The sequence below is a fragment of the Propithecus coquereli genome, unplaced genomic scaffold, assembly GCF_000956105.1.
Source record: "Propithecus coquereli isolate 6110/MARCELLA unplaced genomic scaffold, Pcoq_1.0 Scaffold700, whole genome shotgun sequence".
Taxonomy (NCBI): Eukaryota; Metazoa; Chordata; class Mammalia; order Primates; family Indriidae; genus Propithecus; species Propithecus coquereli.
This window is the reverse complement of record NW_012153064.1, coordinates 153,507-165,024: the sequence shown is the minus strand read 5'-3', so window position 1 is coordinate 165,024 and position 11,518 is coordinate 153,507. Positions and strand designations below refer to the sequence as shown.

Genomic DNA, 11,518 nt, shown 5'->3' with positions numbered 1-11,518 from the left:
TGGAAATAAAATGCTTATTTCTTACCTACTTCACTTAGGGTTTTAAAGTTGACCACTGTGTTAGCAAAGGTGGAAACAGTACTCTGGCTTCATTTAAGCAGCTAAAACATTTATTTTCATAAGTAAATTGTGGTGATATCAGTAAGTATGTCCTAATTTGGAGCCTATAGCAACTGATATTGAAAAATGTTCACAAAATATTTTCACTATTAAAAGTGTATGAAAAGGTTCTTACATAATTGTGCTGACCAACAAGGTAGCTGCTAGTCACATGTGGCTATTTAAATGTTAATGTAAATTAATCAAAATTAAGAATTCAGTCCCACGGCCACACTAGCCACATTTCAAGGGCTCACTAGCCACACAGAACATTTCCACATCACTGTTGTGTAGCATCTGAAAAGACCACAACACGCAAATGGTTTTTGTAATCCTTGTCATAATACAAGAGGTACATATTTTGGTACATTTTTGGCTTAAAATATGAAGAGCTAAATAAATATAGTTTCATATTTTATCTTAAAAACAAGTAGGGTTATAGAGAATTAGTCTTGAACCCATAATTCTTTCTAGGGGATCAAGGGACTAAGTGGCCCACTTTGTGCATGTCATAATCTCTATTTACATAGTCACAAATTCCAATATCCATAGCTCTAATTAAGTAAACATGAAGATGAACACAGGCACATGTGCCAAAAACCTGAAGAAAATACATTAGGGAATCTAAAGATATTGAATGAGGCTTCCCACATAATTCAACGAAATGAATTCAGAGATACTATGGAATACTGTGCTCAAATTTCTGTGAATTATTCTTGTGTTAAGTATGGTGACCACCTCATTCCAGTCTTCCTGGGACTTTCTAGTTTCCATTCCAGTTTTGTGGGACTCAAAGTTCCACATCTCAGGAAACTGCACAGTCCTGGGCAAAATGGAATGGCTACTCCTGGTGGTAAGGCACGGTGCTTTGTTTCTATGTATCTTCCAAAATGGCAGCCTACAGTAGGGGCTGATTAATTTTTCTGTTTTAACAGTTATACAACTTGTTAATATAAGCTCAAGATAACCTGTCTCAACTGCCTTTCTAGTCGTTCCACGTCCATGAACGTTATGTTCTAGCTATGCTGAATTTCTTGGCTTTTTCCAAACATGCATTTTCAAACCACTGTCTTTGCTCAGGCCATTCTCTACCTGGAATGCTTTTTCATTCCACTGAACATATACAGAACTTACCCATCAAGGTACAATTCAAAAAATACCTCTTTTCATACACTTTCTCCTCTCTGATACTCTCCTTTTTTCAAATTTTCCTACTCTGCAATAGAATGACTTGCTGCTTCTGCTGTACTACCAGCATGTTTTACATATATTTATTATAGCAACTGATCCTTTGTGCTGGCATTTGCCTTACATGTTTGCTTTCTGTTCTAGACTACAAGTGCAAATGGCTCTATCTTTTTATTACTAGTGTCCAAGTGTTTCTGGCACATGGGAAATGCTTGTTAAAACTCATAATGTTTAATAAATTTCAAACTTTATTTTACACATTACCTCGTTTGATTCTCTCAAATATTCTGTGAGCTTGACAAGAGTTGATTGCTATATATCCATTTGGTTGATGAACAAATAGGCTTAAAGACAGCGGTTTGACCAAAGTTAGAATGGGTAGTTTGGGTACTGAATCCCAGGTCTTCCGACTACCACTTTCTGCTAAACCTCACTGAAGACTGTCATCCAACAGACAGGATTGCTCTGTGTGTTGGTAACAAAAGGGTGATCAATAATATTTGACAAGCCGACTTTGTGTCAAAGCTCACCCTGTCATTCCCTGTCCTTCAAAATCATCCCATACAGGACCCTTCTTTCACTTTCCCAACTTAATCCTATCAGGTGAGAAACGTTGGCTAAACCATCATTTGATCTTAAGTCAAATGGCCCAAACTTCACAGGCTTCTAAAGGTTTACCCTTACGGAATGAATGAAGCACCTTAAAAGTCCTGCTGTTAAAAGTAACGCTTTTACATCATGACTGTCAGGGCTTTTCACTCTCGGTGCTTTTTAAAACTTCAGCTCTCTCGTCTAATGGATTCCCTTTAATCTGTCTGTATTATTATAGGCTCCTAGCTGCCTGATAACTTGCAATCATTATCCAGAGGGGAAAGCGCCCTGTGAGGAATCAAGAAGAAGCAGGTTATAATCCAGCTCAGCCATTCTGGGCTCTGTCTTTACTTTCCCCACCAGTTAAAGGGGAATAAAGCCACACCCACTTAGGAAGCCGCGAGAATTGGGAGACTGGAAGAGTAAAAGCGACCTGCAAACCTTAGTTTTAAGTCCATAAAAAATGCTATTATATTTTCACACTTCTGCTCTTTGCTAATAAATAATGTAATCTACTTAATTTTGAATATGATGTGTCTCCAAACCTAGCAAAGCGAAGGTCACGTCACCACAACCCTCCCTCCGCGAACGCCAAGCTTCCACGTGAGACGCCGCTTCCACGCTTTCCTCTACGGTACCCAGGAGGCGGAAGGGACACGCCTGCAGTGACGCACTTATCTTGCGCGACTGACGTCACTGCCGGGCGCCAGGCGGCACGTTGGCCGGGATTTCGGCGGGCTTCCTGGGGCCCAAAATGGCTATGGCTAGTGATTTCTACCTGCGCTACTATGTAGGGCACAAGGGCAAGTTTGGACACGAGTTTCTAGAGTTCGAGTTTCGGCCGGACGGTGAGCAGAGGAGGGGCCTTCGGCGCGCGGTGCTGGGAAAGGGGGAGCGAGACCGAGAGGTCGCGGAGGAGGCGAGGCGGGTTGGGATGAACGAGCTTGGTGGGCTTGGGCGGGCGGAGTTCCCTGCTTTCGCCGAAGTCTATAGGAGCTTAGGAATATAGGGGGCCTGAGTTGGTCTTGTGGATAACCGGGAAATTGATTGCTGTAAATTAATTTAGAAAGGTCAGTCCAGCCACATACTGAGAAGTTGAACCTATGGTAATCAGAATCCTAGAGTCAGCGCACCAGAAGGGACTTTAAAGGTCCTGTAGGTTGCCGCCCTAATTTTCAATGCCTGAACGTTTTAAAAACACTCCCACCAAGCGGTGGTCCGTCCAGTGGATGCTTAAAATCTTTCGGTGACCTGTAACTTACGGCTTATTCGTTCATTTTATTCATTCAGGTTGTGTGTGTTTTGAATGGGAAGAGCCGGACGTGTAAACAAATGAGTGTAATAATATGTTTTAGATGCTTAAATACAATTTTTCACCGTAGGATGCATTAAAAGTACAAAAAAAGGGGGAGAGGTTAATTTCACAGGAGGGAATCAGGAAAAGCTTCCTGGAGCACTAGACTCTTGAGTGTTGAAATGAGAGTAGGTATTTTCTTGGCCTTTGGGGTGGGGGAACAGACTGAGAGCAGTATGAGCACAGGGCTAGGTGAAAATTTTGGCGTAATGGAGAAAGTGTGAGTATTGGAATGAAGTAAATCTAGATCTGCATCTTGTGTGACCCTGGGCAAGTTATTTAACTGTGTTTCCTTGCCTGTGAATAGGTGAGAGAATAAAAACTGCTTTTTAAAGTTTGTTTTACAGATTAGATTAAATGCCCTGGGTAAGGCACTTAGCACCAATATAGGTATAACAAACTTGAAAACAAATTTTAGTTTCTTTTTCAGATTTCCTTTCCAGTTCATGACATAGCTTAAGAAAATAGGCCTTAAAATGACCTATAATATATTGAAGGTATGGAATATTTAAAAATTTGGCTAGTTTCAACTTCATCCAATTCACCATCAAATATTTACTTAAGTGTCTGTGTCCAGTATTGATATTATACTAGGAGGGAGGAAATAATGAATAAAAGTAGTAGTATGAAATGGTCTTTATCTTCAAAATTGCTTACCATGACATTTATTTATTTACTTATTTTGGCAGTTTTTGGTGTTATAGATTGAATTTTTTCCCACTCCCTACAGGAAAGCTTAGATATGCCAACAACAGCAATTATAAAAATGATGTCATGATCAGAAAAGAGGTAAGTTCTTTTTGAATGTCTAATTTTTTACAACTAGTCCATTTTCCTTGAGTCTGTGTTAAATTTATAAAAATACATCTAAGGCTATATTGTAATGAAGAAGACAATTTATAGATTGAAAGTGTTTCCATTTAAATTAGAAGATATATATAGAAAATTGTTTTGGGATAATTTATTACAAATGTATATATTTGCTTATAATTTATTATAAATGTATATATTTGCTTATGATTTATGATAAATGTATACATTTGCTTATAATAAAAGCCTTTTGAAGTACACACAAAAAAGTAAATAGATACAGTTGTAGCATCTAACAACAAAAGTAGCAATCCGAATATATTAACTTGTAGTCTCACGTTCTTCGGGTCTATCATTTAATTCATTTTATAATTAACTTTGTCTTTTTACTCTATTCACTATTTAAAACTAATTGGTAATCATGATAGTATAACTTTTAAATGAAAGGCACAAAAGATAGGGATAGGAAAGTTTATTCTGATTCAGTGAGTCTAGAAAAGAGAAATAAAGAATAAAAAAAGAAAGAAAGTTTAAAGCACTAACTGTGATATGTGCTTGCATTTGTTGCTGTTTACTTCATAGATCTTGTGTTGTCACCAATAACCACTTGGAGATGTTTGAGTCTCCGTGTTACAAAGGCAGAATACAAGGTTTTAAAAAGGGGCCAGTGATGAAAAGAGGGAAAAATATGTATTAAAGGAAAGAGTAAGAGATGAAAAATAATATAAGAAGGATGAATGTTTCTCTCTTATTCTGTACTTTTGAAATCAGCATTAAATTTTTCTGTGAGATTCTAAGAATATTTAAGGTTTGTAACTTTTATTTCTTTCTGAGTTGTGGGATGACATAGGCAGGCATTATGAAATTTTATTATAATTCATTTTCAGGCTTATGTACACAAGAGTGTAATGGAAGAACTAAAGAGAATTATTGATGACAGTGAAATTACAAAAGAAGATGATGCTTTGTGGCCTCCTCCTGACAGGGTTGGTCGACAGGTTTGTATTTAGTGATTCTTTAAATGCATCAATATTAAAAATTGTCAACATAATTAGTTATGTTTTCCTTTATTTACTTAGAATGCATTCTCATTGATTCTTGGTTTTCCACTTAGCAGGCACCTGATAAATACTCTTGAATTTTATTTCACTTAGCTTCATTTTCAGTGCTTACTCCTTGTAGTAAAGGAGTCAGTGCATAGCTCTAAATTTAGACACCTTTCTGAACAATCTTCTCTGTAGCCATCCCAGCCAAAGTTAGGATATTTTCATGCTGTTATGAATAATCTCTATTGTATGTTAGTCATTTTTATTGGGAATAAATACAAATGTTCGTAAAATTTGAGACTTCAGATTCTCATTGACTATGTAAAATTCACTTTCTCCCAACTATAACTTTCAAAATTCTTATTTGCATCCTTATGTCCCAGAGAGACACTTGATTGGTGGTTTCTTTGTTCAAACTGACCATTGCGTTTGCCTCTCGTATTTTCTTCAGAATAATTGGTGTTTCTCAAAAAGCTTCTGAAGAACTCTGAAGGCCTAATTTCACTGTGTATAAAGAAATTTTGGTTTCTGAATTGGGTCTTTTCAACTCTTGGAGAAATGAGATACGACCCCTGGAAGGAAGAAATACTTAATTCACTTTTGTATATTCCTGAGGATTATACTTGTAGAAGAAAATGTGGAGAAATCTAACAGATGCTGACATTCTGTAGCAGTAACCTAACTCTTCTATTTAAAGAAACATTATTTAGGAAAGCAAAGGTAATAGTTAATAGGATTTATTTTATGTATTGTATCACTTTTAAAAAGTAAATTTAGACCTCAATTTTATGCATTTATACATATGTACTAAAATACAACAGCCACTAACCTTTTATATCTTTTACACTCAGGGAGAGCCTGGTGTTTCATCTAACCACTTGATGATGTGTTCATGGGTTTTGGTTAGTGAGGAAGAGTAGGCATGTTCCAAAAATTGCCCATTGGATCATTAAGACAAAGATTTTGTGATTGTTAGAGAATCTTAGTTAATTCTCCATTTGGTGTGTGCCATAAACTGTATAATTAGGTCTTTTGATTTAATATACAGCTAGGACTGTCTTAATGGTGTGTTTGTTAATTTACCTTGAAAACGTGTTACAAACATAACCTCTTAATTATTGGTTTTAGATTTGCAGATAAACAATATAGAGGAAAATCTATATCAATTATTTTGGGGAGTATTTGTCTGACTCTTCTGGGATCAACTATCCATACCATCACTGATCGGTGGTTGTAAATATCAACAAGTGTTTTCCTTTGCTTTATGAGTTTTGAATTACACATTTGTAAAATAGGCTAATAAAGCCTGCCTTACAAGGTTATCTCAGGGATTGCAGAGAATGTTTGTAAGGTCCCTAGCGGCAGGGCCTGACACATATAGGTGCTAAAGTGCTGGCCATTATTATTATACATTTTATTTGCTGAATCTTATGGAAAGGGAAAATGTCTTTGTATTTATTATATTAAAAATAGGTTTATACCCATATCTTTAGTTTTTACATGTGCTTTGAAGAAATGTCTTTAGTTTTTACTGACATAAGAAACATTTCTGTGTCATTTTATTTTATAGTGTCTTTTCTGTGATGTCACAGGAAAGCAATTCTTGGTTGGTAATAAAATTGGGGGTAGTGCTGTAAGCAGTTGATAAGGCTTTTATTTGAAGGATATAGTTTATGTCTAACAGATCAAGTTTCTTCCCCTTCACCCCACCCGCTACCAACTACTAGAAAACTTGTTACTAAAATGAGGACCCCCTTTATAGCAAGAATACAGATATCTCTGGAATAGGTTTTTATATTAACTACATTTCTCTGCTATTTTACTTTTTCCAGGAGCTGGAAATTGTAATTGGAGATGAGCACATTTCTTTTACTACATCAAAAATAGGTTCTCTTATTGATGTAAATCAGTCAAAGTAAGTATGTTAAAGCATTTTGGCTAGCTCAGCGTTATTAGAGAGGCTCATTTTAGAATCGTAGTCAGTTAGCCACGATTATTTCAGTGGCATCCTGTCGGTATATTATGCAGATGCAATTTTGATTTTTACATCATTAAAAACTTGTTATCTTGTCTCTCAAAGAAATTAGGGTATTTCACAGATTGTCAAAAAACATCTTATTCCAACACCTCTGTATAATAACACTCAAATTTTATTAGCTATTTTGTGTGAAAATCTGGGTACAATTTCAGAAAATTTAAAGAAATCCTTATTGGATTTTATCAGCCTCATTAACCCTGTATCATATCACTCTCCTCCTTGGGTTCAATACTTGAAAAAAATTGAACATATTCGATATAGCTTGAATATTCTTTTAGCTACCCATATTTTCCTAAGATCTGTGTCTCTGGGCCATTGCAGCATATCCCATTGTCTTGGTCTGATCCAGGCCATTTCTTCCCACCCTTTCCCCTCAAAATGTCCCCATAATGCTCTTACTTTTCCCTGTCACCTGAAATTATAATAATGTATTTGTCTGCTTTACTGGTTTGAATGTAAGCTCTATAAGAGCCTTGCTGTATCTCCAAAGTTAGCATAGTGTCTGACACATAACTTTATATAAATATTTATTAGAGGAAAGGAGAAAGGAATGAATGCATAATAACTATTGGACACAAAAGGCTGTGCTCATAAAGACCAACCAGTTACTTCTAAACTGTCAAATTTATTTTCCTACAGTTGATGAGGGTGTGGCATTCATACCCTACTGTGATTATAAATTGGTAGTGTTTTCTGGAAAGCAATTTGGTAATTTGTCTCAAAAACTGTTAACATTTTTTATTCCTCTTTGACATAGGAATTTCATTTTTGAACATCTGTGGTAGGGAAATATTGTCAAATACAGGAAAAGCTTTATTCACGAAGATGCTCATTGAAGCATTATTTATAATAGGAAAATAATCCAAACATCTAACAAGGAGGGAATTATTTAGTTAAAATTATTAGTGAGTTTTTTTTTAATGCTGTGGGGAAAGTAATATAAAAAAGGGCACAGGGAGTGATTTTATTTATTAAAAAAATGGAAAATATTTATAGTTATTCCATGAGAGTGAGGCTTTATAGTATTATGAGTATTTTTTCTGCTTTATATATCTTTGTGATACAGTTATTATGTTCATAAGGAGATAAACACTTTAAATACAGAAATGAATACTGGTGAAGAAACTATGTTTTTTCCCCTACAGAAAAGATAGAGATGTTAATCATTGAGTCTATTCATTTTGTTGTCAACAAAATCCTTCCTTTCTCCTAAATTCTATTAACTTAATTGTTACAAGCTTTTGATTTTATTTGTTTTAGGAATTTATAACATTGTTTCATTCTAGGAACAAAAAAGTAACTGTTACCTTTTTAAATTTTAGGGATCCTGAAGGCCTTCGAGTATTTTACTATTTGGTACAAGACCTGAAATGTTTAGTTTTCAGTCTCATTGGATTACACTTCAAGATTAAACCAATTTAAATTTTATGTTCCTGAAGCTGTTTGTATATTTAATTAAGGGATGGGTAAGGGAGGGTTTATTTGTTATTTACAATATTGGGATTTTTATGAATGTGAAACAAATAAATTTTTTTGTATGTAAACTGAAAATAAGAAAAATACATAGACAACCTTAATGGTTATCATTACTTGGGTCCAACTGGGTTGAACAGTTCCCACACACATTAAATTCTATAAATAAAAGCCACCTTTTGTTGAAGATTTGCTCCAATAAAACATCAGAGCCTGGATGGAGAGTGGTGTTTGTTTTGTTTTGATTTCAAGAGGCTATGTCTCTTAAGAAATTGTTCTAGTAATAGTTTGGGAGAAGATGGTAGAAATTGGTAGAAATATAGAGCCAGATTCCCATCCAGTAAAGACAATTGCAGATCTTCCCTTATTTATTTCATACATGATTGGATTTGATTTTTTGATGCTTACAGAAGTTGTTTATAGAAGGTTCTGGGTTTTTTAGTTATCACAAACTCTTCAGGGATTATTCACATTTAAATATTTTTGGTATAAGCAGTGCTTTCTTTAAGTGCTACAAGAGTAAAGTCAGCACCCTAAGTCAGGTACATCTTTGATTATGCCCTTATTCCTTTTCTCACCATATGTGTTTTATATGTGTGTGGGAACTAAATGAGTTCTCAGCTTTACAAATTGTCTAAAATTTAGACTTATACATGTGTATGTGTGCGTGAATGCATGTGTATTTTAGTTCCTAATGAACACATCTCACTAACGTTTCCCAATTCCCTTGAACCTCTTTCTGATAGATTGCACCTTTCATTACTTTTCTTAGTAATAACTATGCCTTTGGTATTTTTACTCTTCCATGTGTACTCCCCCCGCCCCCTTTAAAAGTTGTGTTGTCCCGGTAGTTATAATCCATTTGCCCCAGGGACCAGTCAGTACTGACTTTAGGTTGAAAGAATTAGTCTCTGAAGGCTTGCCAGGACTCCTGAGCAGCTAGGCTCTAGAGTAGCTCTGTCCAATAACTTTTGCAATAGTGGAAATGTTCTATATATGTGCAGTCCAATAGGGTAGTCGCTAGCCATGGGTGGCTACTGATTACTTGAGATGTGCCTAGTGTAACTTGCAGTGCTGTTTAAGCAGTTTTTTTCTAACATGGAAAACATCAAATATAAAACTGTCGAGAATTGTAAAATGAACACCCATATACCAGTCTAGATTCTATACTTACCTTTTTTACTGTAATGTCTATTATAATAAATCATCTTGATTTTTCACTTAACTGGTGTAATTGGTGCCAATAGAGTATGTTTTTATGTAGTGCTATTTAATTTTGATTAAATTTAGATAATCACATGTGTCTAGTGGCTACTCTTTGGACAGTGTAGCTCTATGGCTGGCTTGGTAACCTGTTTGCCATGGTCCTTTTGACTGCTCAAAAATTTATGGCCAATGTATTTAGGTTTACTGCGGAAAGTCAACTGATCTCTACTTCATTGTGCAAGACTATTCTCATCTTCAGGTCTCATGGAAACAAATATTTCTGTTCAAGTTGTAGACCTTGATAAATGTGCAGTATAAAATCCTCTTACACTGATGTCAACCCCAGGGAGAAAGGAAGAATTGCTTTTTGAACCTCTGAGAGGTCTACTGTTTTTGGTTGTTCTTCAAAATAATGTTCATTCTGTGTCTTGTTGAATAAGATGATCCATTCAAGACTGAACAAGGTTGGGGAGTAGTCCTTAGATTAAAAAATGTTTAACATATTAACTCTTTGTCCCCATTCTCTGACTTCTCTGTAGTATTGATTTACTTATTTTGCTCTATTAAGATTTCTCATATTCAAACCAAAATTGGAGAATACAAATTCTCCAATTCAAACCAAATCAGGAAAATACTTGATACTGTTATCTATGATTTTCTTATACTTTGAACTGGCTCTTACTTGATTGTAAGCTACTGATGGACAAATGATCATTAGAAATTAAATTTTGAATAGCACTAGTTTTATATGAAATCAGATTTTTACTACACTGAAGTCAGCAGATACGTGTTCCCCTTGCTTCCTCCCTTAATTAAGAGACCTCTTGAAATAATCAAATTTCTTTTCCAAGTACTTGTTCTGCACTTCATCCCTCCTTTTCCCCTTTCCTGGGTTGGTGTGTCTCTTACCCAGAACCTAGCACAGTCTTTTCCATATGCTTTTAAGTTTGCTTTTTAAGGTGCTTTTTAAGTTTGTTGAATTGTTTGTCTTTTGTTTTTGTTCTTATCACCTTCACGTTATTTATCTTGAATATTTCATTGATATAAGACTGAGTCTATTCATGTGGACATTTTAAATACGAATAGAAGTGATAGCTGAGATTATTTTGTGTATTCTGTTGTTAGACTATGTTATGATTTGAAATGTTTGAGACCTGTGAACATCTGTTGTGCTATAAGTTTAACCTGTGATCCATATGATTATTTTAATAATTAGATTCCTGCCATTAATAGATAATGAGCTAGAAAAGAAAATCCAAAAAATTTACTAAAGATAAACGACGAAGGTAAATGAATGATTTGAGGGTGAGATCAGAATCTGCCTTGGGAGACTCCCCAGATGATGACAGTAAAGTTGTAGAACTACTGCTCAGAATCTGGCGTCTGTGTTGTCCCAATCTGAACTGTGATAAGGTGGAGAAAACACTAACTTAAGAATCAAAAGTCTTCATTGTGGATCAGTCCTTAATTATTTTCATTTTCAACCTGTGAGTAGACTTTATCCCTTAGTGGCACGGAGCCTAAAGAGCTTATTTTGCCATTATTTCATCATGCTTGCTTAGTTCCTGAGGTGGCCCTCTCATTTGGTTACTTAGAAATTGGTGGAGGGATGGTTACTGTTTGCTTGACTGCTGGAGGCCCAGCTGGGATAATATAGAGTATTTTAAATCTAGAGCATTAGAATAGATTTTATTGTAAAGACAAAAAGGACAA

General features: G+C 35.4%; 1 protein-coding gene across 1 annotated transcript; it reads left to right on the top strand.

Annotated features, from left to right (window-relative positions):
• The first annotated feature begins 2,560 nt into the window (after positions 1 to 2,560).
• MAGOHB (mago-nashi homolog B (Drosophila)) lies at positions 2,561 to 8,554 on the top strand. The gene is made up of 5 exons (XM_012661256.1): positions 2,561 to 2,726; positions 3,963 to 4,021; positions 4,930 to 5,040; positions 6,921 to 7,003; positions 8,449 to 8,554. The coding sequence occupies exons 1-5, from the start codon at positions 2,633 to 2,635 to the stop codon at positions 8,546 to 8,548; spliced, it is 447 nt and encodes a 148-aa protein (XP_012516710.1). The 5' UTR covers positions 2,561 to 2,632; the 3' UTR covers positions 8,549 to 8,554.
• Positions 8,555 to 11,518: the final 2,964 nt, after the last annotated feature.

Bases quoted from the DNA above. Each gene is read 5' to 3' on its own strand.
- MAGOHB (XM_012661256.1), top strand. From the start codon at position 2,633: ATGGCTATGGCTAGTGATTTCTACCTGCGCTACTATGTAGGGCACAAG. The intron at 5,041-6,920 runs GTTTGTATTTAG...TACTTTTTCCAG, and splicing joins CTGACAGGGTTGGTCGACAG to GAGCTGGAAATTGTAATTGG. The intron at 7,004-8,448 runs GTAAGTATGTTA...TTTAAATTTTAG, and splicing joins ATTGATGTAAATCAGTCAAA to GGATCCTGAAGGCCTTCGAG.